This window comes from Myzus persicae, unplaced genomic scaffold (assembly GCF_001856785.1).
Source record: "Myzus persicae strain clone G006 unplaced genomic scaffold, MPER_G0061.0, whole genome shotgun sequence".
Taxonomy (NCBI): Eukaryota; Metazoa; Arthropoda; class Insecta; order Hemiptera; family Aphididae; genus Myzus; species Myzus persicae.
In genome coordinates this window covers 322,516-346,129 of record NW_019104377.1, presented here as the reverse complement: position 1 = coordinate 346,129, position 23,614 = coordinate 322,516, and the positions used below count along the sequence as shown (strand labels likewise).

The 23,614-nt window shown below is 28.4% G+C and overlaps 4 protein-coding genes across 7 annotated transcripts; 2 read left to right on the top strand and 2 right to left on the bottom strand.

The window, feature by feature from the left end:
* Positions 1 to 35: 35 nt before the first annotated feature.
* LOC111041708 (guanine nucleotide exchange factor MSS4 homolog) lies at positions 36 to 742 on the top strand. The gene is made up of 2 exons (XM_022326085.1): positions 36 to 326; positions 387 to 742. Exons 1-2 carry the CDS (start codon positions 186 to 188, stop codon positions 630 to 632), a joined length of 387 nt encoding a protein of 128 aa, XP_022181777.1. The 5' UTR covers positions 36 to 185; the 3' UTR covers positions 633 to 742.
* A 1,150-nt stretch (positions 743 to 1,892) lies between these two features.
* Positions 1,893 to 6,673, bottom strand: LOC111041704 (negative elongation factor D). The gene is made up of 14 exons (XM_022326080.1): positions 6,416 to 6,673; positions 6,248 to 6,336; positions 5,959 to 6,074; positions 5,271 to 5,380; positions 4,998 to 5,107; positions 4,800 to 4,907; positions 4,315 to 4,467; positions 3,686 to 3,816; positions 3,441 to 3,625; positions 3,121 to 3,370; positions 2,569 to 2,779; positions 2,291 to 2,431; positions 2,101 to 2,230; positions 1,893 to 2,046 (listed from the first exon to the last, which is right to left on the bottom strand). The coding sequence occupies exons 2-14, from the start codon at positions 6,299 to 6,301 to the stop codon at positions 2,021 to 2,023; spliced, it is 1,725 nt and encodes a 574-aa protein (XP_022181772.1). The 5' UTR covers positions 6,302 to 6,336; positions 6,416 to 6,673; the 3' UTR covers positions 1,893 to 2,020.
* A 2,308-nt stretch (positions 6,674 to 8,981) lies between these two features.
* Positions 8,982 to 14,033, top strand: LOC111041703. Of its 4 annotated transcripts, none has more exons than XM_022326076.1 (10): positions 8,982 to 9,272; positions 10,182 to 10,481; positions 10,816 to 10,992; positions 11,584 to 11,655; positions 11,724 to 11,893; positions 11,954 to 12,143; positions 12,214 to 12,390; positions 12,455 to 12,619; positions 12,707 to 12,874; positions 13,151 to 14,033. In XM_022326076.1, the coding sequence occupies exons 1-10, from the start codon at positions 9,189 to 9,191 to the stop codon at positions 13,403 to 13,405; spliced, it is 1,758 nt and encodes a 585-aa protein (XP_022181768.1). In that variant the 5' UTR covers positions 8,982 to 9,188; the 3' UTR covers positions 13,406 to 14,033. The 4 variants fall into 4 exon arrangements, with proteins under 4 accessions (XP_022181768.1, XP_022181767.1, XP_022181771.1 ...); XM_022326075.1 differs by having other exon boundaries at positions 8,988 to 9,272; positions 12,449 to 12,619; positions 13,151 to 14,031; XM_022326079.1 differs by lacking the exon at positions 8,982 to 9,272 and adding an exon at positions 9,729 to 10,075 and having other exon boundaries at positions 12,449 to 12,619; positions 13,151 to 14,030.
* Positions 14,034 to 15,782: 1,749 nt separating this feature from the next.
* Positions 15,783 to 20,963, bottom strand: LOC111041649 (sideroflexin-2-like). The gene is made up of 7 exons (XM_022325982.1): positions 20,731 to 20,963; positions 19,753 to 19,963; positions 19,381 to 19,506; positions 19,237 to 19,303; positions 18,123 to 18,225; positions 15,996 to 16,043; positions 15,783 to 15,891 (listed from the first exon to the last, which is right to left on the bottom strand). Exons 1-7 carry the CDS (start codon positions 20,961 to 20,963, stop codon positions 15,783 to 15,785), a joined length of 897 nt encoding a protein of 298 aa, XP_022181674.1.
* Between the last annotated feature and the right edge of the window lie 2,651 nt (positions 20,964 to 23,614).

Here is a 23,614-nt window from a genome sequence, read left to right as displayed (position 1 = left end):
AGAACCGCATAATTCAGTGATAATAATTTGATAAGAGTATATGACATATTTTCGATTTCAGTTAACTGTAGCTGAAGAGTATTATAGATAACTGATAAGTATTGTGTATAATTAGTCAATATTTAATAAATTCTTCACACTTAAATTTATTGATATTATTAATGTAAAATAGCTTACTCTTTAAGATGACTGATGATAGTACAATTGATGTCAAAAATAACTTTAATCATCTGATTACAGAAGAAAAGAACAAACACACCGTGTATTGCACAAAATGCCCATCCAAGATTTTGTCATCTACAATGGGAAAGCATTTAAGAATCGAAGTAATTTTTTATGACGTAAATTTACTATTAGTAAATTTTCTAATAATTTTTATTCTGTAGTTCAATCTTCCACACATGTCTCAGAAAAAAAACTGCGAGGCTGTTGAATGTGAACTGTTGGCAGATTACTGGATGGTTCCAGATATGTATATGTTTGATAATATTGGATTCTCGAAGACTGTTGAATCTGGAATTAAATATCTTATATGTGCTGACTGTGAAATTGGACCAATTGGATGGTATGACGATAACACTAAGCAATCTTATGTAGCACTGTCCAGAGTTAAACATGCTGAAGATTTGTGATATTTAATAGAATTGTAAATACTTAAAACATTCTAATTTTATTATGATATATTTATAGATTAACAGTAATAACTGAAATATTAAAAATATATATTTTTAAGTTAATTATATTATTTATAATACATTTTTACTATTTATTTATTAACAGCATTCATGTAATTTATTCCAACTTATACTACATTTTTTTTTTGTGTGTGCAGTGACAATTGACCAACATTCTAAGTCAATTAGTAACAGATTGAACTTATGCATACAATATTATCTACAAATCATACTGGTCATCTGCATATTATAATATAATTTTTTGATTATCTCTATAATTTTAAACCAATTATTTTGTACTCATAGTAACCAATAACTCATCTTGATAGCTACCTTTAATTTGGAATTAAATGGATTATAATAAGCGGTTGGCCATTGTAGTACAATATATTAAATGTTGTTTAGGTAAAAAAGATTAAGAATATTGTATATTGGATACAGATCTAAATATTGGGTACACACCTGTTTATGAGTATTTTTTATTTTCATACAGGTCTAAGATAAAAACCTTAGATAATCAAATAAAAATGTTAAAAATTATATTGAGAAGCATGATTTCAAGTGTACTCTTAGTTAGTATTGTTTTTTTAAATATTGTGATAGTAATTTTAAATCACTTAATCATAACACACCAATAGCATTAGGCAAAATGTGTAAGGCAGGATAAGTGCTATCTTGTGCCTGTATAACAAGTATTCTACAGTTAATTCAGTTATAAAATGTTTGACCCATTAAAAGATTTAGAATACATTTATTAAAATAACCATAATACTTAGATGGGCGGACTTCGGTATTCTACAACAATAAATTCTGCAAACCCATTTACACCAGCCACATATTTTTTTTCATGGATACCAATTTTTCGGATAGGAAAATATACTAAATACCTTATTACGGTTTTAACATATACCCAAAATGTTGTTATTCTATGTTTACAAACAAAACAAAACATATATTACAATTAATGTTTTTATAAGATATAAATAATTCCAAAGAGTCACTACCTACTATAATTTAAAAATAGAGGAAATTGTAAACTTAGTAATAAGCATATTTTTTAGACATTGGATCATATTACCCTTATAATTTATTGATAGATTTGATCATAAATTTATAGTATTACTTATTCTTACTGATTTAAAACTGTTTGGATTTTAAAATATATATATCTGGCCAGTCAAGTTCTTATTTTTAGGTTGCTTGTTACAAAAATTTAAATGAATACAAAATAACATCTATTTTAAACCTTATAATTTTACACAAATATACACTATTGGAGTAAATGGAAATAACAGTTGAGAAATTTTTTTTATACTTCCATTAACCATCTTAATATGTTGTTAGTTTTATATTGTCATTCCTTTGCAATGCACTGAAAAAAAAGTATGATAATTAGCTAAATTTAAAAATATTAAAATTGACTTACCAATAAATTCTGAAACTGGATCATTTTCTCCATCACATCGCATTGTACCAGTTATTTCTTCATTTTCAACAATTGGTAAAAATAAATCAACAAATTCAACTGAATAAGGTGGAGAAACTGCTTCCAAAGCCTAATAAAAAAAATTAAAAAATAAAATATACATTTACACATTGTTTAAATAATTATTTACTTCTGTAACAAAATAACGTATTAAAGATATATCAGTATCTCCTCTATGCCAGCATTGTTCAATATATTTTATAACAGGAACAACACAACCACAACATAGCAAATTCACCATACGGTCGAGCAGCATCTTTTTCATCTCCAACTAAAACAACAATTATGAATGATTTTCTTGTAATTTTAATTAATACTCATTTAATAATAAATTAGAATATAAAAAATTAATGAGCTATTCTATAAAATTAAAAAAAAATGAAACTAATAATTTATTCCGTAACTCACGTGTACTAGAATTTCTAGTTCATCCTGTTTAGATTCAAAAAGAGACACAAATAATTTTAATATGATATTATGCAGCTGTGGATGACATGTAACAACTTCATCTAAGAGTGCTAAATGTGTTGGTGTATGTTCAGTACATAACTTAAAGAAACTTGGTTCCGTCACAGTACTCTCAACCCAACAAATTAAACCAACAGCAACAGCAGGATATCTAAATAGAAACAATAGAAATTCTTACAATTCTGAAATCTCAAGAAAACAGTTGGTTTGTATGTTACATGTTCAATAAAATAACATGCCAATTTTATGCATGTTGAGCTCCATATCTCTGACCATTAACATTTACATATGAGACATAAGGTCAATATAGAAACGAAAATTAGGGGACGATATGAGAAATAGGAGTAACTGATTATTAATAAAAAAAAATTATGATTATGAATTTGCGTTAACCTCCCATTCCCCCGGAAAAAATTAGTAAAGTGCATGTCTTAACTAATTTAAAGTTTATTGTACTTACCATAGTGTAATAATTTATTCTGAAATAAATACCTGATGCAATGATAAATAGTTGCTACTTCAGCAATTAATTCTGTTGAACTTTTATTCAAATTACATATGCTATGAACTTTATCAACAGCTTGTATCGTGGATTTTAAATCGTCCTTATTAATAACTTTCCTTTTTTTACCAGATGTAACTTCATACACACTAGCAGAATAAGCATAAAGATATATGTATTTAGGTTTATATTCTGGATTTAATTTCATTCCTGGCTTAAATAGAGCCTGAACTAATAATTCTGAAAAAAAAAATACTAGTTGATAAAAATAAATAAATAAATTTAGTAATATATTTAAAACTAAACTAACCAAGAAATTGTGGAATTCTCAGTAAGCTGACAGGAGGAGAATCGGCTGATGAATAGTGTTTATGTAATACATTTATATCAGCAGGATTTAAGGCATTTCTCGATAACATAGAACTTAATGCTGCACATGGCTGGTCATACGGGGCAGCACCATTTAATGCCATAGTAATGGGAGTCACATCATTTCTTTATAAAATCAAATTTAGAAACAAATTTTAATTTAATAATCTTGAAACTAAAATATACCTCTCTTGAGCACAGCGAGTTATTTCTTGAGAAAATCTCTTCATGTTAACTCCTCCATTAGTTTCTTTAGCTAAAACTTGAAGAGCAACTAATGTAAAAACATATGTATGTTGGCTATGACATACCATTTTCTGGAGAAAAAAATATATATTATTTACAAAATCTAGTAAACACCCTAATTATTATAAACTGCAAACTTAAGTGCCTAAATAATTTGTCAAACCGTATAGACTACTATATTTTAAAATGCATAGTAATTACTAATTGATATTCTAAAAATATTTTCCTTATACTTATACTGATACTTTTATATACTAAGTTTTGATTTAAATTGACAAAAAAAATATCTAAATATGTATAAATAGTCTATCTAGCCTGTAAACAGTCTAACACAATCTCTGCTTATGTTTTTAGTGAAAAAAGTATTACTTATAACAATATGGACAGGACAAGATTAAGGTTTTTCCCGCCCATAGGCTTAAATAAATGTACCGCCTAATTTACATAGGTATTGATATTTTACTAATATCTCAACGTAATTTTTGGGTCACACCAAAAAGAAATTTTCCGCCGTAGGCTTTAGCCTACACAGCCTAAGCGGTAATACGGCCCTTGATAATTTAACTTACAGCACATTCTTGTATTGTATTTTGACGTTTTTCAGTAGATGTTTTTATGGATTCTGTGATAAAATTTTTTAATATTCGGGAATATACTTCAATTTGTTGAGAAGCTGTAGATATACTTGTTATTTCACCTTGATATCCAGCATCTGATATCAACTATGAATAAATAAAATGAGAATCATATTAAGCTAATACCAAAAGACTGTAGGTAATTCAAATATAATATTTAATCATGAGTAAATACTGGTAATTATTAACAATTTCTGTCAACCAAAGTAAAAATTATGGATATACTTATATACTTAATAGTTTATTCTATGTAATGGAATTTTGAATTACATTACTAAGTAAGTATGTATTTAAATAACAAATTTTTAAATCTACAAGAAATGGAAATTGCTATAAAAGAATTTAATAAACCATAATATTACTTACAGCCCTAGATAATAAAAGTTAAAACAAAAAACTATAACAGTAATAGTTAATACCTTAATTGTAAAGTTGAGCATCAGACAATCAGGATATTCTTCTGCTAATCTATAAATTAATGATCTCCATATTTTGTGTTCAATCATTTCTGTTAACCAAGCTGGAGTCTATTGATTACAATACATATTAAAAAATAATTAATACTTATTTGAACAATAAGTTATACCAATAATAAATAGTAACAATTATTGACATACTTCTCCCTCTTCACTAAATATTGTATCTGCTTTTTTCGGATCAAATGTTTTTAATACCATATCTTTGAGGTGATTTTCAACGAAGGATTGAACTTCACCAACCGCAACACCTTATAAAATATTTTTACTTTAAACATACATTAATAAATAAACTAAAAAACAAATTGACTAGAGAATATTTCTTTTGAACAAAATATGAATTATATATAAGTTAATCTAAAGTAGTTTACTAGTGTATGAAAGTTATAAATAGTAAGCATATTTTATCATTACCTCCTAAAATCAGCCATTCAGCTACCATATTTGCCATCTGAGCAACACCAATATAATTCTTTGATAACAATTCTATAACATGCTCAGGAGTCCCACCTACTTGAAAATACCTATACGATAATTCAAAATTCATTATTTAATCACAAATTATTAGATTACTATTTTTACACAAAAATAAATCAATATAAAATTTGATCAGAAAGATTTCATAATAAATTCATCAAGCACATAAGTTAAAAAAAAACTTATTTTAGTTATTTTTCACAATAAATTTGTATACCTAAATGAATAAAAAAATGTCTTTTTATAGTTGTATTTAAAATTTCACATTTACATATTAAATGTTTTTAACATATTAATACAAACTACACATTTGTAAAACAGAGAAAACACATGCCGGTATGATGTAATTTTAAGCCAAAAAACAAAGGTCATTAAAATAATATTAATAGAAGTAAAAAGTTCATATAATTTTTAAGATGATAAAAATCTAGAAATAAGCTTGTTTAATTTAATATACCTATCTTCATTCTTGTATTTATTGTTTTCATAAATCATAATATTGTATTTTATAATGTTATAATAACTAACATAAAGAACATAGCGTATTACAGATGTCATCAATGTTTATTATAGAAGACAAATCAACTATATTAATGAATAATAATTATAAGACTAAAAAGATTACCTTTTAAGCTGTGAAAATATTCCTGGTTCCATGATATAATCAGCACTACTGAATTTCTCTAAGCATTGAGTTAAAGTTTCTTGTGGATTTTCTAATATGTCGTCATTGTCATCAGCCTAAACAAGAGTAGATACAATAAAACAGTTAAGTATGATTGAAAAAGTTATAAACATTTTAAATAAATATATAAAATATAAATTATTAGAACATTTTTTAATTTTTTTAATATATATTTTTAAGAACGTAAGCATAGCGTTGTTGATAATTTATATAGTTTTATAAAACTAACCTCTACATCGACGTCACCGTCCCAACGGCGATATTCATCATAGTCGTCTTCCATCTTGCTTAATACAGTATAGTACTGATTTCAAACACCTAAAAATAGATACACCTCAGTTACAATTGATAGAAATTAGAATATTTAGAGAAAATAAACAATTATTTAACTGTTTACCTTAGGTTAAACTATTATTAGTGCTAATAAACAATGCATCAACATTAATGATTTACAATTTTAAAATTTTATAAAAATGTAACATAAATACATTAGACACGGCTACACGCATCATAATAGTGTACCATTATTATAACATTTGTACTTGACTGAGTCTATACAAAATGCAAAATTGAAAATACAATCCAAAAGTTTATAAATTAATAATTATTGTTCATTGCTGGCGCTAAACAAGTAAACAACAAATTTGATAACAGGTATCAAACGTTTGAATTTTGTTTATAAAGTAGTTTACGGATATAATATTAGTGCAGTGGTGGGAGAAACAACTAAACGTGATATAAATGAAGGTACGTCCACAGAATAGGTGAATACAAAAAGGAATACAAGTCGAGTACAAATAGGTCTACCAAAAAAATCATAGATAATAAAGATATCTTCATTATTCATGAAAAAAATACTTGTTTTTTGTAAAATAATAATAGCAAATCTGTACTAGTGATTTGTGATTGGTAAATAATGACTCTTGAGTGGACGTTGGCTTGGGGGTACCAAAGCAGATGTCACGCCAAGTGTTGTGGTTAAATTCGAAATCTATAATTCTTTAGGCTCTAAACGTTTAGCTTTTCAAAAAAACTTTACCATTTCTATTTAATTAGTTTTGCCATAGAATATTCTGTGGTTTTGGCATGTTATTGAGTATTGTCGTATTGTAGTGAACTTAAATTTTTTTTTTTTGAAAAAGATTTTATCATTAAATTATAATATCTCAACAATTGTTAATATTATTTTATTTTGTTACCATATAGTATTAATGCTAATATAATATTTTAAAAAATGCTGTTCATAATGATTGTCGTTCTTTTGTAAAAGTTTATTTTTAAATCATTTGTTTTGTAATAAGTAATAACTAATAGTACATGAACATTTCTATCTTTAACTCCTCTAGGTACCAGAAAAAAACCACAAAATGAATGTTTAAAAAATGATTTGTACTACCAAAACAAGTGCCTACACAAGAATATAATTTAAAAAAATTAACACAATTGTAAAACTGGAACTTTTTGTTCAAACTTCAAAAATACTTTTATAGGGAGGGTCAACTTATTGGCTAACCTTTTTTTATAGATTCAGTATAAAACAAGTCTTTATGATGCAATTCTCACAATCATAAGCGATTTTAACTGCGTCCAAAATATGTTTGTGAAATAATATCTATTATAATTTGTATCTTTAATTGTTGAGCTTTCATTGTTTACACTAGAAGTTAATAACATTTTATCAATTTTATTCTGCTCTGTGCTTATAATAAAAATAAAAAATAAATTATTTTTATTTTTTTCAGTGTAAACCTCTTTGAAAAGTCTTAAATCGCAGTCAGTTGATCACGAAATCAATAAAATACAATTAATTTCCTTTTCAGTTATTTGGGAGGGTTATCGGGATACCAGGCTTCCAACTGCTCAGGCATTAATTTGGTTAAATTCTTTGCGAGTATATTTGAATGACCGGTCGCGTTATGTGTAGGATTGCTGGCTTAACTATTTAGACATTAGTATTTTATTAATTTTTGTTATGGTGAACCTAAGCTTAACTAGTTAATTAGTGTCTACTAACTAGTGTAAAGTGATGTAGAATACTGCTCTAGAAGCCTATTATTGAATTAATGATTTGGTAACAAGAATTGATGCTCTTTCATCACAGAAAATAAATTTCTTGTTATAAAGTGTTGCGAAGAATAATGTTGAATACCAGTAGGTAACTTGCGCAGAAAATATACTTTCTAAGAAACTATAGTTTCTCGAAACTCAAGATAATTAAATCGTATTTAAGAAATTCAATTGGACAAGAAAAATGATCAAACCTTACAATCTTGCATTGCTTTCCATTGAACAATAAGTATCAAAATAATTGTAAATATTCATGTAACTATCGTAAAAATATAAATACTAATATCATACAAGCAATACTGCGGAAATAATCGAGGAAATAATTATTAATAATAAATAAAAGAAAGTACTTAAAAAAAAACAAAATTGTAATGTTGTATAAAAATCATATTATACAATCACAATTAAAAGTAAAAACATATACGGTCATACAAACGATAAACCCGTACCTAGAAAATGCTTGAATTGCTAACAAAATGATATAATATAAAATACTTAAAAAGTAATTTCAAACAATGAATTATCATTTGTAAAATCAACGATAGTATTAATATATAATAAGGTAACTGATAATAAATTATCAACCAATTAATATATAATAGGTAATTAATATTTGCAATAGAATCGATAAAATAGAAATAATCAAAAAATGTATTAGGAACTTAAATTATATAATATAATAAATATATATAATAAAGGGTAATAAAATAAAATTGGCGCTAGATTAGAAAGTTTATCATTCAAGAGTCGAACACAAGATAGTGATCGTACAAATCAAAATTCAAGTAGGTATCAACAATCGAATTATTTTCATTTCGATTGCTCGATATGGCTATTATTAAAATTAGTTTATAAAAAAAAAAAAAAAACGGCCATAACCTAAAGGATCTGAACAAAAATATCGACGTTATTCCATGAGAATTGAGAACACGTCTGCCGTCGGTTAAACGCTTATACTTAGACCACGGTCCACGTGAATCTTCAAGTGTTGTGTTTGAATTTGTATGTTAACCGTCGCGTACGACATTTGTTCATTCGTGTTTGTTCGGGCGGCGATAGTAATAATACACATAGGCAATTAACGTCACCGACGACTGGCGATAATGACGGATGCGATTACGGAGTTGACGTCGTACCGGACGCTGGTGAAGTGCGCTCTAAGCCTAGGCCTGCCCGGCAATCTAAAGGTCAGTTGCAGGTGGTTTTTATAATGTTGTAATTACCTACACATTTTGTAATGACAACAATGAATAATAATAGTAGTAGTAATAATAATAATAAAAATTGTAATCGTCGGCAAACAAGACGCGACGATTAAAACGTGAGACGCCGTTGGTGTTCACTTACTATCGCGTAAAAACGTAGATAAAATATTATATCAATTAACGATGTGCAGAAATGATATATATTCGCGTGTCACGTGTGTGTAGGTATATAGAACCGCACAGATAAACATGTATGTGGGTCGTTCGCGATAGTACGATGGGCGTGCGGTGCTTTTCCCGGGTTTCCCGACGCCGTCCGGTGTATTTATAGAACGCACTAGTCGCCGAAAACCGGTTTTGCGTCCGGCCCGGGCGTTTGAAAATTACAGGTTATTGTCAAACCGGCCAATGGCTGCCGCGCTAAAGGGACTTTGCGGCGGCGGCAGATTCCACCCCGCCGCCGACGATCGGACTTCGGGCGGTTCGGTGCTTAATCGGCGTTCACTTCTGTCCACACTCCACCGCCGCGACTCTCGAGTACTGGTCCTTAGTTTCCGTTTCAGTCTCCCCTGTGCTTCGCGCCAAAAATCGTCGTCTCTGTACGTTTTTCGCTGGTCAGTGAACGTCGTTATTCTTCCGGCCGACGATCGACGTGTTTGCCTGCGGTTCCGGTCTTATGTCGATTTTCTTGTGCGTCCACCTAGTCTGCTGTACGATTTCGATTTAAATAATTCCATGATTTAAACTATGCACCTACGTTGTTTTTTTTATACCCAACACTTTAGGTGCTTTGTCTTCGAAATGTAGTTTCGTTTTCACATAAATTGATATTACTGTCCTGTTTTTTTTTTCATCTAAGTTTTTTAACTAAAGGAATTCAATATCTTACAGAAATCCGAGTATGTTGAACTACTGAGATTGCATCGAATGGGATTTCAATTCGAATGTAAAACATTGGCACACATTATGAAAACGAAAAGACAGACTAACAAGAAGACCAATACCAAAAAACTGATAAAAAAGCGATCTGTTGGAAGGCCTCGTAAATCAAAAATTAAATATGATGAATTGTCATCAGAAACATCATTAGAGAGTATAAAAATGCGTACACAAGTGACTACGAGTATTCCATTTGAAAAACCTCAAATCCGTTCAACTGTTAGACCACCGAAGCCTAATTCTGAAGTTCATGTATGAATTTATGTTAATATTTTAAAGTATAATTATATGTATCAGCGGTAAACATTACTCACATCTAATGAAATATTGGAGAGTTGTGTTCTTGCCTTCATTTTTCTCTATTTTCACCATCAAATGATGGGAGGACCTATAATTATAGTGGCTCTCCGAGCATTGAAAAAATGTATTAAATGCTACTGTTTATTTTAAGTACCCATCTAATATAGCTTAATTTTTACTAGTTTTTTATAATTTTGCCTACTTACTATTACATTAGTATACATTGTTAAATATATTTAAAGATATAAAGAAATCTTTGTATGGTTAATGTTGTTTTTAAATTTAGGTGTCCTCTTCTAGCCCTGTGGAAAATATTGTCTATCGACCTCCAATTGCAAAGACTACAAGTGTACTTTTAAGAAACGTGTTGCTTTCAACAGATAGAACTAGGTTTAATAGATCTACAACAGATGCTAGTCTTACTATTTCAAACAACAACAATCCATATTGTAACTATTATCAGGTAAAGATTCTTATTTGAATTTCCTAATTATTTCAATACTGACAACCCTATACTTTATTTGTCCTTAACTAGTTAGGTATTTTTTAGTGTAGTGTATAACTTTATTACTGTTAAATGTATAAGTGTTAAGTACTGACTTCATGGAGGTATCTTATAAATCATACCAGAAACAATGGTATAAGTACCCTAGTACATAAAATGATATAACATTTATAAAATTAATCTTTGTATTTGATTTTCACCAATATTTTATCTTCTGTGTTTATTTCAAAATTCTTACGAAATATAATATAACACTGTCATATGTGTTTGAACTTATATTTGATTTTGCTTCATGACAAATCTTCTGAATAGAATTTACCATAACTCATCAAACAGTAATATCACAAATATTACTGCTATAATGGTTAGGTTATATAGCGTTCACACCTAAGATGACCTAACAGCTATGAAGGTATCGAGTGAGAACGCTATATGTATGTTTTAAAATAGGTATGCCTTTGTTTTTGTTACTGCTCAATGCATTATTTCATACAATTGACTAACTATTTCATTAATTTTATTAATTAACTTAAAAATAATATGTTTTAGTTGGACAAATCAAAACACCTAAATCTAGAAGTTTCACATAGAGCTTCATCGTTTGCTGAAAACTCATCCCGAGTAATTTGTGCACTATAAAGAGTTTATTGATATTGTGATTTATTGACAATATTGTGTTTACTTTTTAGTTAAAGTGGAAAAACAGCAATAAAAAGTTAAACATACCTACAAAAGAAATAAAATCTACTGTATCTGGAAGTGGTTACCTTTCTAACCTTCAAGCTTTTCCTGATATCCCACAACTGGCTGATGTAGATATTAATGCGAGTTTTGAGCTAGATAACTCTAACTATAGCATGTAAAATTATATGAATAATTTTTTTATTATTCACAATTTGAAATAATTGATTTTTTATAGAAATGATCAAACTGATTCAGAAACAGTGCTATGTATTGATGATTCTGATACCTTGAGTAATGAGTCTGCAGAGAACATTGAAAAGGAACAGCAAGAGTTTGATCAACGTTGGGCTATGTCAGTTCGTATGGAGAGTGGAGCATTGACATCACCATTTGCTCATTGTGAAACATTTAATCCATTAGACGATGTAAATTGATTCCACACTTGTTAATATCCCGATTAAACCAAGAAATATATTTAAATTTGTTTCTTTTTAGGTTTCTCTGTTAGGGCCACAAGATACAGCATTAGTACAAAATGATGTTATACAAAATTACATAGAAACAAATAATGTCCAGTTCATGCAATTACCGGATTCCAGTTGTGAAGTGATTAGAACCTTGCAATACTATGAGTCAAGATTATTAACTAGTCCTTGGTCTTTTCCAGAACATGTAACGAAGAAATAAGTTTTTAATTTTTTCATATTTATTAAGAAAAATTATTATTTAGTTACAGAATCATAATGAGTCTATTTCAAATGAACAGACAGTGCATGGTGAGCAATTAAATACAACAGGATCAAACCACACTCTTGCAGAATTTGCAAATATGCTTCCTTGTCCAATTGCTGGCTGCTTATGGTATTCACATTCTGCAACTTTATATGTTCACTTGTTTACAGTAAGTAATTTTTAACTTTTTTTCGCCTCTAGTTGATAATGTAACATAATAAAATATAAAAAATGTATCTATCGTTATAATTTTTAGTGTCACCAAGATATGATATACTATGGAAATTCGATTGCGCATGTGTTCAGATGTCAAGATATACAAAATTTCTGCTTTTTTACTCATTTACAATTCGTACAAAATACTATATATATAATCACTGTTGCATTTGATAGCTATAGTCACACATTTGTTGCCACCATTCAGGTACTATTTTATTATGTGTATTTCTTTATACATTTATCTTATATAAGATTAAGCTTGGGGGTGTACTTCTATATACATTAGTGGTAATATGTGTAGTTAATGCTTGCCATGTGCCTTGGTTTCTCAAATTTTTTGGTCATGAATATGAGGTAATAAATATAAGCTGATCACAACCAGATTTTATCGAGTAGTGGTCTGGCAAAACTAGACAACAATTAGTGTCGCCTAAATTTAATCTTATATGATAGATTATAATAATGATTTGGTTATTTGCAGCATGTTTCATCATATGGTGACAATACAAGTGTTTCACCAACTACAGCTATACTGACCACTAGTTCTGTGTGTAATGCGACTGATCAACATTCTTGGAGTGGCCCAGTGCAGCCTTACAGTGTTCCATTGGATGTGCTACATGCTGATGGTAGATGTTTATTCATTGACCCTACCAATTCTGAACAGATGATTATCAATGTTAACTTAACAGTACCATTGATTTATTCAAATGATTCAATGTTTGCCTGCTTATGAATATTATATTTGTATTCTTTATTATGCTTTATAGTATTTATTTAGTACCAACAATGCTATATCGAGTTATGTTTTACAGAACATTCTTATTACATGTTTAATTGTTTTACTTTGTTATTAATTTATTATTATTTAACTTTTTTGTTGGTAAGGTACCAACTGTTTAATATATAAATTACTATTAATAATTAAATGGTTGGTATAAAAAATATTACCTTTATATAGATAGCATATGATACTATTGTGTCTCTTATACAAATGCTTAATTATTTTACTTTTTATTACAGTACATTACTTTATTTATGTTAATTTTTCTTTACCATTTAAATACTACAAAAGAATAACACAATTATGTTCAGTAATTATGGGTAATTGTGTTGGATATCCATTTATAGTTTTGTCCCAATCCTAAAAAGTATGATTCAATTATTATTTATTTATAAGGCTATAATTGATAATTTTGTTTAATTGTATTGTTGGCATCTTTCTGATTACAAATATACTTTTTACATATGTGTAAATAATTCAAATTTGAATTACCTCATCTAAGGTGTTGTAATTAAAAGATTCCAAATATGTTTGGTTTAAATTTAAGTGACATTGGCAATGTATTTTATGTATTATTAAATATTGTATATTATTTAAAACTTAATAATTATATAAGACATATATTTATTTTTCTGTAATAAATTTTTTTTCTGTTAATACAGCAGATATAGTTTGTAAAATTTATTATTTCTATACACATTTAATATCAGACAATCTAAGTGTGTTTTTTAGCCATAGATTTCCATAACATAGTCCAACTAAGATAAATTTTGACAAAACCTGACAGCTTCATTAGATGAGATTGAGAAAACAGGATTAAGTGATAAACTAGTTTAACTGAAGTATTTACATTTGCAGATACTTATTAATTATCAGTATGAAAAGAATATAATATGGTTGAGTACAAAAGCCTTGAAAATTAACAGGTAATAACTATGATTATGATGTGAACTTTATTAAATTTACCAAAGAGCACAATTAATCAAAAATATTTCAAGGAATCTTTAAGTTGCTGTTCAAATATATGCTAAGTGGAGTGCCAATAGGGATTATCGTCTACCGCAGCGTTTCCCAAAGTTTTTTTTTCGATGGTGCCCTTTTTTGGTTAAACGAAGCCGCTGTGCCCTGCCTTAAATATTTTTTATACATAAAAACCGCTTATTCTTATTGATAATCAGTTTCGACTCGTGCAGTCCGATACAAATCGAACTACACAATTTACATTTTTTTTTACACTTCAATTTGAAATCTAAAACAATTACAATAAATTATAACTCGTTTTTTATGAGTCATTGTGCCCTCGGAAAGTGCTCGTTGTGTACAGTTTAGGAACCGCCAGTCTATCTAGATGTGACCGCCTCAGGGCTTTTTAAAGGATGGTAAGAACAGGCAGGTTAATGGCTTATTGGTAATAATTTAGTATTCTATACTAGTTAGTAATCATACAATAGCCTCTGAAAAATTACAAGTTTTTAAATTTTAAGTTCGCCATGCCACTGCATAGGTTTAAGTACTATATGATAGTATGTTATTAATAGCCCCGAATGTTGATGAGTCCATCTTTTTTTGAAACATACTCTATAGACTGATTTCCTACCCTAAAATATGTTTCAATAACATACAACTAAATTTTTTTAACGATTGAGAGAAAAATTTAATTTTAAGTTAATTTTTTGTTATTTTTATATTTCTTAAAAATCGAATGATTTAATTTTAATTACCCAATATGAAAAATACCTACCTACAGCGAAATGTGTATAAATGTTTTCTAGATTAAAACCAGTTTTTAAATTCAAATCGCGTATGTGTATGAATTGTAAAATTTTAATTTTAATTTTGAAATTAATAAATTATTATATTATTTTAAATAGTTTTATGATTGTTTTGTTTGAGTATTTAGGTGATTAACTTATACAATTTTTGGGATTGTTTGCGTTTTTTATGTCATACATGAATATATTTTTAAGATTATGTCATCAGTGTATTTATGACTAATGTGTCTCGCTTTAAAATTAAAAAAATAATAAAATGAGATGCTCTATAGCTAATAATTTTACCTCCAAATGTTATAAAAAATCGTTTCACTCTAACTTTAGAAATTACTATGATAATGATCATTATTGTGAATGTAAAATTTGCCATGTTGCGCATGGGTTAGAGAGAAATAAAATGCGCCGATATCCTGTTAACATCCAGCCCCTAATTACTACATAACGTCATAAGATGCATTTTATAACTAAGTAGACAAATGTACAATAGTTAATAATATTGCAATGATTTATTAAAATGTAGGTAAGTAATAAAAAAAAAGTTAAGTTGATAATAATTTTCAAAGTCCTCTATTGAAATACAATGTGTCTGAAAGTTCAGCAGATTTTTCAGTGACTTGACTATAAGCTTCTTTATCAAATTTCTGTAATGTACTCAATTTTACAGAACTGAAAAGTTAAAATACATAATAATACACTACAGTACTGAACGTGTTATAGTAATTTTGTATTTTTAAGTCTATCAAGAATGAATTATAAAAATAATTACTTACCTAAATTGTGGAAACACAGCACATGCTGTAGGGAGCATACCAATGAGTCTGTGAAAACAAATTTAGATAAAATGTTTTATTTATATATAAATAAGATTCAAAAACATGCTGATACCTACAGGGATAACGATAAATATGTATTTAAATTATTTCTATTATTATTTATCAGTAGTAAGGCACAGTGGAAGCAGTGATGTGTGGGGGAAGGGATGATCGGATGATGGAGACAGATATTCCACCCCAGAGCTTTTAAAAACAAACAAGGTTTCTCATAACTAGTCCATACTGAAGGCAAACAATCTAATAAATATATAAGCAAATTCTTTCTACAGATATTTTAAGTTCACATTGGGGATAGATTCCTCCACGACCAATTTTTAGCTTCTGAGCGGAGTGTCATCACTCATCATCTTTTGAGCAGGTCACTAAATAAATGATTTCGTTCACGATCAGTCCTTAAAAAAGGAACTCGTTCACGTTCACGTTCATAAAAAAATGAATGCGTTCACTAGGTTGTGTAATGATGTGCACATAAGCAATCATATCTTGTTTTTTAAATTTAATATGTATAATAAAATAATTATAATAATTGTTAGTCATTAAGGATAAGCATAAGTTACAGATATTAAATAGGATAAAATATATCAATAAGAAATATATATATATCTTATTTCACACATTACACATACGCACCTACACACGCACACACACGACATTAGATATTACTTATATATCATGTAAGGAACCGAGCATTTAGTCACCAGGCCAGACGTGTTATTATTGCCTTTTTGTATATACGTTCAAGCGTGAGTGTGGCGAACTACGCGTATCGTCTATGCAAAAAGGCGTAATGGTGTAAGTTAATTTAAGGGAAAGAAAATAAAATTTAAAATAGTGAACTTAATTAGAAGATTTCATTTTATTTTAAAATACAAACCGGTCACCTCATTCCACATATCAGACGCTAACCACGGTTACAATAAAGAAACTGCTACAAGGATTAATGAGGTAATATCACCATTTTATTATAATATAATTTATATTACAATATTTTAAACTAAGTAATTGATCTAGAAACACACAACTGTAATCTATAGTGTGTTTTCATTTTATTACAGTTGTGCATTTAATTTTTTTATGCTAGGAATTATAATAAGATCTATAATATAGTTAATCAATATTTTTTAAACATAAATGGCAAATAAATTGAGCGTCTTAAAAATAGTTGACAAAATATAAACGTTCACGTTCAATTTAATAAAAATAAGTGACGTTTGTGCATCGTTCACTAAACATGAACGTGATGAGTTCATGGAAATGTTTTTTTCCAAATCGTACTGCTTATATGCCAGTAAATATGCTTCGATTTTTTACTTCAACATATTTTCTGACAGGAAAGTGAATTTATTTGGTACTATGAGGGAGTCAAAAGTAAAAGATCCCAGAAGTTTTCATAATTTGGAAAAATTCAAAAAAAATAATAATAAAGGTAACGCAAAACTAGTTTTCTAAAGCAGTTAAGTTATTTGGTGTAGTTAAAAAAAAATTACAGTACCGTAGTAGATACACAACATTTTCACCAAATTAGTATTTTTAAAAAATTATTGCCTAAAATATTTTCAAAAAAACTTGTCATGCCGAGGGTTTCTCATGAGTCGTTGTTAGTGGAAACTAAAAAACAGTTGACCATAAATCAACAATATTAACTAGTAATTTTTATTTTTTTAATAGCGTTTTTTATTATTTGAAGTAGACAATGATCAAAAATATATATTAATATATCTATAATTTATTATACTTAGGAAAAAGCAATTTAGAAATGTATTCTATAATAGACAAAATTAGACAAAAGTCAAAAAATAATAATTTCATGTTAAATAATAAAAATGTTCTCATTGAAATATGTATCTAAGGAATATGTCCTACAACATCGAAAAAAGCGATGGGGGGAATGTCCATGATTCTTGTTAATTATACCTAAACTGTAATATAGGTAAATTTTTAATTTGTAAATCTTTTTTAATCTCGGTAGGTACGTCGAATATTTTGGCAAAAATATAGGTCAGACTGTCAAATAATAAATTATTTAATTATGTCTATTAATTTAATATAATATGTAGTACTTACATAATTCCAAATCCAATTGAATTTAAAGGAAAATGCACCCATTTATTTTTTCTAAACCAGCAGCTTTTATTATCCAAAACGTCTCCCAAGTATTGAATTAAAACTAAAAATAGCAACAATTACACAATTACATTTTCATATTCTTACTGAGATAGCAGGTAGGTATCTAGGTATTTTAATTTTAAGTTTATTTAATACTAGACGTCATTTATGAATAACCTGTTGACATACTGTTATTTATTATTTTTAACATCAATTTATTCTTTATTAGGTAATAGGTATTCATTACGACCCTGAGTATAAATAAAAATGTGGACATAATTAATTCACATTATTTATGCCCCAATGATTCCTTTAACTTAAATTCTAATTCTTATCAGAAACACCTAACCTAATAGTGAACCATTAAGCTGATCACTTTGTTATGCCTTATGCGCATTCTGTTAAAATAACTAAAATAGTTAACTCGCAAGCATCAAATAAATCTGCCGATTGATGCTGTACTTAAACATTTTGAACTTGGTATGATTATTGACAGTATTCTAGTGGCGGATCCACAGTATAGGTTTTTTGGGGGGAGGTTCCTAAAAAATTATTTTTACGCCAGTATACATATAATAATAATACGTGTTCCTAAAAATATGATAAAAGAAATGGTTATTAAGGGAATGTTATTAATTTTATGATGGTTGGATTAAGAATCGTTTATGTTAATTGAGGACCTTTAATAACTATACTATAGTCAATAATATATTTTAATTATTTTATTTTAAAATAACTGTTTAAAGAGGTCTGGGGAGCGGCGAGGCTCCTAGCCCGGCACTGTAGTATCTTAGTTTTCGGAATTCTACAAAAATAAAATTAATAATTTATTCTGAAAGGTTTTTAAATTAATTTCCACAGTTGATTGGTTGAATCATAAAGTAAATTGTAAAACAAGTTATAAAATATAGTTATTTACTATATAGTAGGTACTTATTACATCTAGGAAATACATGGTAAAGTATTTTAAGTTTTGAGTATTGCCTGCAATAAAATAATTTAAGTCGTGCAAAGGACGTTAATTGAACTATCTTGGTACAATATTTAATATTTAAGAATTCTCATATAATACCTACTCCCGGAGCAAGCATTATAATTCTAGTAACTATGGTTTCTCCTATGCCTTTTAATCCAGCAAACTGTAAACAAATAGATAAAATATTGTTAAAATAATTATATCTGCACTAATCTCGACTTAAAATAATAAAATACTAACTCTTGAATATCCAACTTTTTCTTTATTGCAGTCATATATTCTTACACCTTCTATGATTTCTTTGTGTCTCATTATTGGGACATTAATAAAACTGGCGCCTGCGAATGTCATCAATGGGACGAACCGCTAATGATGATTTTAAAAATGATTACTAAATATTATTTTTATTTTGTAATAATGAACCTACAATGAAGCATTTGGTATTATTATTATGCCTGCAGTGAATTCTAATATTAATAAAATAATAATAATATTATTAAGAAACTGTGCAATCGCTAGAAATATTTTATATTCCTGAAGAAGAATGAAAATAATAGTCATAGAAAAGGCTTAACGAGTACATACTACAGGTTATAGGATTAATAGATTTACATGAAGTATTCGATGACATATCTTGCTAAGGAGAAATCTTTCAATGTGAAATGCGGCCAACGTCGATGTTGCTGTGGCAGTCAAAATGGATATTCCGAATCTAGCTTGAGTAGTTGGACTGAATTTGGTATCACCATTACGGTTGGTAAAATTTACTAATGAATCGTATGATTGATTAAGACCATGCCAAGCATAGCTGGATGAATTCTTTCTACAATGTTATAATAAAATATATACCTAAAGTATACATTAATAAAGTATAAAATAAATGTTATTTTTACTATTATAATTAATTAATATGATGCCATATTATAATATAATATTATATGCCGTTGCCGTATGCAACTTATAAACTGAATAATAAATAATATATAAGTACAAAATATAAATTAATTAGTAATTACAACCTACACCTATCGGCTATAATTGATGTTAAACTATAACTGTTAATGAATTATTTATTATAATTATTTTTTTTAAGTAGGTATCGGTAATCGGTAAAATTAATGTAATATTACGTATACCTATACTGTTTATGAATTATGATAATTTATAATTATATTTAGTTTTAAGTTTTGTTATAATATATAATATTATACATATTAATAGGTGCTAATTAGTATATACATATGAAATTATGCATATTAAATATTAATAAATACAGTTATAAGGTATCATAAACCTATTATAGAAATAATAGATTATAACAAATAGGTAGGTAATAGCTATTTAAGTAAAGTTTATCTGCCTATATGAAAAAGCACAATTAAAGTGTTTTTTTTTTTGGTGATGGGTGATTCTTGAGGTACAATGTTAGGTACCAATTATGTTTTTTTCTACCATCTACTGCAGTGGTGTTAGCTTTATGGGAAAACGAGAAAAATACGATGTTTATCCAATCTAATATTAATTGTAGATACAAATAATACATCATGCATATTTATGTTTATCATAGTAGGTACTTTATTTATAACTTACGTCAATTGAGATAGTAGAACAGCAACTAATAATGATTTACCAATTGGTATAAATGACAATCGTCCAAAACGATTTTGAACTTCGTTCGTGTCGGGGTGAATTACATTTTCGTAAATTTGTTGTGCATGTAACAATTTTGTATCTGTGATATCATCGTTCGTAATTGATCCATATCTATATTCAGTTTTAGTCATAAACGTTGAACAATGGTCAATATCACAAAATTTACACATGTGATTCTATGATGTGATCTACTAGCTAGTTATAGAAATAAATACCTATCATAAGCTATGAAGCCATGTAGTATATTATTGTATTTACGAATACTCATATGACTCATATGGATAGCCGGTAAGTAATAACCAAGGGTGCCCGTATGGGGGTGCCGAGGGGCGCATAAAATATCAGGGATTTTAGTTATATTAATATTTAATTGTTTTATCACGTGTATAGAAACTGACTAAGACTGCCGATTCCCCCCTCCACCGGTTTACATTTCTGCAGCCACCCTTGGTAATATACCTAATAATGCCGGGTTGCATGAAAAAATTATTAATCTAACAGCCCAATAAAATTTAATGGACCAATCACGGGCCGCTAAACCATGTTTAAGGGATTATTAGCTCATTATTGTTTCGTTAAATGTTTAGTGATTGTTCATACAATACGGAATAAGTATTCTACTAAATCTATTTTAATCTAGGTTCGATTTTTCCGCGTTACTGTATAACTGTGTGTAAATATTATAATATAATGTTATGTTTGCCATATTATTTTGTTGAGATGAAGAATTATTAATCAATAATTAGGTATACCCTATTGGCTATTAATAATTAGTAATTACAGTATATTAACTAACCATATGTGATGTAAAATATTATAATAAATTAAATTATATATTAGCTAGCTAATGTTAGTTAGCTATTGTAGTATAGTATATATGTTACAATGTTACATAAATATGTACTATATACATTGTATGCTTGATGGTGATCAACCACTTTTTAATAATATACAATTTTAGATTAATATTATTATTTAAATTTACTTATTTATTTTTAGGTAGGTACATACAAGTAAGAGAGGCGTATTGATTTGGCATTTTCAATGGTAGCGGAGCTGATGAAGTTCAATTTAGGATTAGTAATCCAAGAATAATACATCCATCGCCCAAAATAGGTATTTAAGTCCCATGGACATGACACTGTCTTAGGATTTTCCATCATGGTACTGCAAAAAAAATATATTAGTACCATATACGATGTACACCATATTCAGTCTTATATATAAATAAACCTGCGAGTAACTTAAATCGATATACATAATTAATGTACACTTTTGCAGTAGATGTTACGAGTGTAGTCCAAAAAACCTAAGTGCACATATACGATAAACCTATTATAGTTTGTCTATTTTAATTATTGTATATAGTGTGGATACATTATACCCAGCTAATTTGTACATTTGCGGTTAAGCGAAAATAGTGCACTGGGCAAAATCGAATTTTGCCACCCTTAAAATAATAATATTAGTTATCGCTGTTTTGAAAATGCCGCCCCCTTGAGCCGGGCATGCATTGGCGATTAGCCGATGTGTTGTAGATAAAGTCAGTGGACTCACGAAGAAACGAACACACTTTTTTGGGGATATTCCCCAATAGATGGGTGGGTAATTTCTAATTTTGTAAAAATACCTATTTTACATTTAACTATCATTAATCATTAGTGAATAGGTAATTAGGTATTATATTTGGCTGGTTTACATGTTGTATATTATAACAGTGGAACTGGGAAGAAATATTATTATTATTACTATAAGTTTTTGAAGTATTAACATTCGGTTACTATGGCCATTAGTATTTTGTGGGGTGTTACAGTTTTTCTTGAGCGACACGTTTGTATGTGGGGCGAGGCCAAGAGGATTCGTCGCTAAGAATCCGAGTGGTCATCCATCCAGGAGCTGTAGACGGCGGACGATGCTTGACCGCAACACACATAAGCGACTGTGGCCAACCACCGAGCAACATCATGACTCCCGAGAATAATAATACATATTTCTACTGCGTAGGGTATTTAAAATATTGGAATTTACAGGTAAAGTAATAAAACATTAAAACATATAGGGCACCTACATAGCTAAATAATTAATGTTACATTAATGTTATTTGATATTGTAAAATAATAAAAAAAAAATTATTCGTAGGCATGAACTGTGTATTTGTGTGTAAAACTGAGTGTACCCACCAGGGCCACCACGAATAATATATCTTAATTCGTAATATTACCCGGGTAAGCAACCTATGAATAGGGGACTAAGTGCCATATCGTATACACTGCGTCACTCATCTCAAGAGAGTCTGATTGTCACCCTTACTAAGCATGCAATGTCGCAGAGCACCATCCTACTTACCTATATGCAGGTTGTCGCTTTGACGTATCTATCTAAGTATACTAATTATTATAAAATGCGATTGCTACAAAAAAACCGTAAAAAAAATTTATGTATTATATTTTAATCATATGAAGATTTTTAAAAGAAAAAAATGATCATTAAACAATCAAACTCCACAGATCATAGTAATTGGTAGGCAAGTCAATGTCGATTGGTATCGTTTATACTGACCCATAGAATTATATTTAGTATACGCTATAATTTCTGAATGATAAGTCATTTTCGGTTCGTAATTTTAATTTTTTTTTTTTTTCCGTTTGAACCGACAGCAGAGGAGGATCTGTGTGAACACTACTACTCCTAATTATTTTTATTTGGATTTAAGCGATTTAACTAAATTTCAGTGCTCACACCAAACTACCACAAAAATAAATTCATTATTTTAAGTACAATTTAATTAAATAGGTATTAATTTTCACTATTTGACAACACT